The 1,995-nt window shown below is 52.9% G+C and overlaps 1 protein-coding gene across 1 annotated transcript; it reads left to right on the top strand.

Moving 5' to 3' along the window:
• The first annotated feature begins 795 nt into the window (after positions 1 to 795).
• LOC124700117 (protein DMP10-like) lies at positions 796 to 1,551 on the top strand. Its single transcript, XM_047232297.1, has one exon. It carries the CDS (start codon positions 809 to 811, stop codon positions 1,505 to 1,507), a length of 699 nt encoding a protein of 232 aa, XP_047088253.1. The 5' UTR covers positions 796 to 808; the 3' UTR covers positions 1,508 to 1,551.
• The last annotated feature ends 444 nt before the right edge of the window (positions 1,552 to 1,995 follow it).

Here is a 1,995-nt window from a genome sequence, read left to right as displayed (position 1 = left end):
CAACTCATCCAACACCCACGCCGCCGATAGAAAAACGCCAGCACTAACCTATCGCCTCTTGGTCTACCTCAGATGCAGCGCTAGTGTCTCCTGCCATGAACACAATTTTCCGGCAGCGCCGGTGGCCGCCCGCGCATCTTCGTCTAAATCCCACAGACGGTGGCTAGATCGTCTTGTTGAGTTGATGCAAGCACACCGACTCTCCAGCCAGGTTACTTTATTTTGTGTGGGATCGGCTGCCCTTGGCCACCGCCGTGTCGTGCAGCAATAAACGCCGTTCGAAGTCGTGGGTGTATGCGCCGGGAAGCTCTCGCCCTCGTGGCCGCGCGGCCCGGGCCGATGAGATCCAAGGATCGCGTCTAGGTATAAGAGGTAGCGCTGGTGGGTTGCTTTATAAAGGCTGGACTCCTCGTCTATGGCTTAGACATCTTCTTCCTTAGACGGGAGCCTAAACCGATGACACGACGTGAAGCTCAGGAGATTGCGATGACTATTTACTGGGCCGTCCCAAAGTGCATGGGCTCTTTTGGTTACGAACAGGAAAGCCAGGAAAGCTGCATACGTAATCGACTTGGACTTCCTTAAAAAAAATGTAATCGACTTGAACTCAGCCGTGAGCCAGGCAATCGATACAGATTCTACGCGCGAGGACAATGTACACAGCGACGGACCAAACCAACTTAGCCGGACGGACGAAACGGACGATACCACGGAAACGCTTCTCCCTTTATTATTAGGTATAGATAAACACCAACGTCGTGTTGCCACACGAATGGAGCAGCTTAGGATATTCCTACTCGACCACACAATGGCATCTCCGGCGTCGCCCGTCGTTATCCAGATGCCTTCGCGCACCAACGGCGCCGGGGCGGCCCCTACTACGCCCAAGGATTCCGGCGATTTCGCCGCCATGGCGCCCACACCTTCCGGACCTACTAAAGCCACCGTGACGGACAAGGCCATGTCGAGCGTCGCGAACCTCGCGCAGCTCCTGCCGACCGGCACGGTACTGGCGTACCAGGCGCTGGCCCCCTCCTTCACCAACCACGGCAAGTGTGAGGAGACCCCCACGAACCAGTGGCTCACCGCAGCTTTAGTCATCGTTCTCGCCGCCTCGTCTCTCGTCTTCTCCTTCACGGACAGCGTCGTCGGCCGCGACCAGAAGCTCTACTACGGCATCGCCACGCCCCGCGGTTTCAACGTCTTCAACTTCTCCAGCGACGAGGAGAAGCAGCGGTGGGATCCCGCCGAGTTCCGGAGGCTGCGCATCCGGCCGCTGGACTTCATGCACGCCGTCTTCACGGCCCTCGTTTTCCTCGCCGTGGCGTTCAGCGACGTTGGGCTACAAAACTGCTTCTTTCCCAACGCCGGTAGGAACACGGAGGAGCTGCTCAAGAACCTGCCGCTGGGCATAGCGTTTTTATCGAGCTTCGTGTTCATGGTTTTCCCAACAAAAAGGAAGGGCATCGGCTACAGCGACACTACCCCTCAGAAGAAGGTCACTTAGTAGGGTTTAGACCATCTTTTCTAACAGTTAAATTAGAATGTGTATCGTTCCTTTTGGAAATTAATATACTTGTGTATTCGTTAGTTATACTTTTTAGGTAAAAGTGAATTGGATATACTTTAATGTATTCGACAGTTTAGTTGGGCACACTACAGCAAAACGATTCTTTGCCTAGTATCAAAAATATTCAACAAAGGGCAAAATTACTCGGTAAAGTCTTTACCGAGTGTTACACTTGCGAAAGACAACTTGGTAAAGGTTACGTGGGGAAAGACTCTTTGCCAAGTGTATTAACGCACACACTAGGCAAAGATCTTTGCCATGTGTTTTCCATCAGTACTCGGCAAAGAAAGTGTTTCTCCCTTTTGGGGGACACACGGCAAAAATAGACTGCCACAAAGTCAAACTAGAGGCACGTCTTTGCCGAGTGTAACATTGAACAAGGGCTAGAGGTTTGCCGAGTGTAACATTGAACAAGGGCTCGAGGT

This window comes from Lolium rigidum, chromosome 3 (assembly GCF_022539505.1).
Source record: "Lolium rigidum isolate FL_2022 chromosome 3, APGP_CSIRO_Lrig_0.1, whole genome shotgun sequence".
In the NCBI taxonomy this organism is placed as follows: Eukaryota; Viridiplantae; Streptophyta; class Magnoliopsida; order Poales; family Poaceae; genus Lolium; species Lolium rigidum.
This window is presented reverse-complemented; position numbering and strand designations above follow the sequence as displayed.

Coding starts and splice junctions, on each gene's coding strand:
- LOC124700117 (XM_047232297.1), top strand. CDS start 809: ATGGCATCTCCGGCGTCGCCCGTCGTTATCCAGATGCCTTCGCGCACC.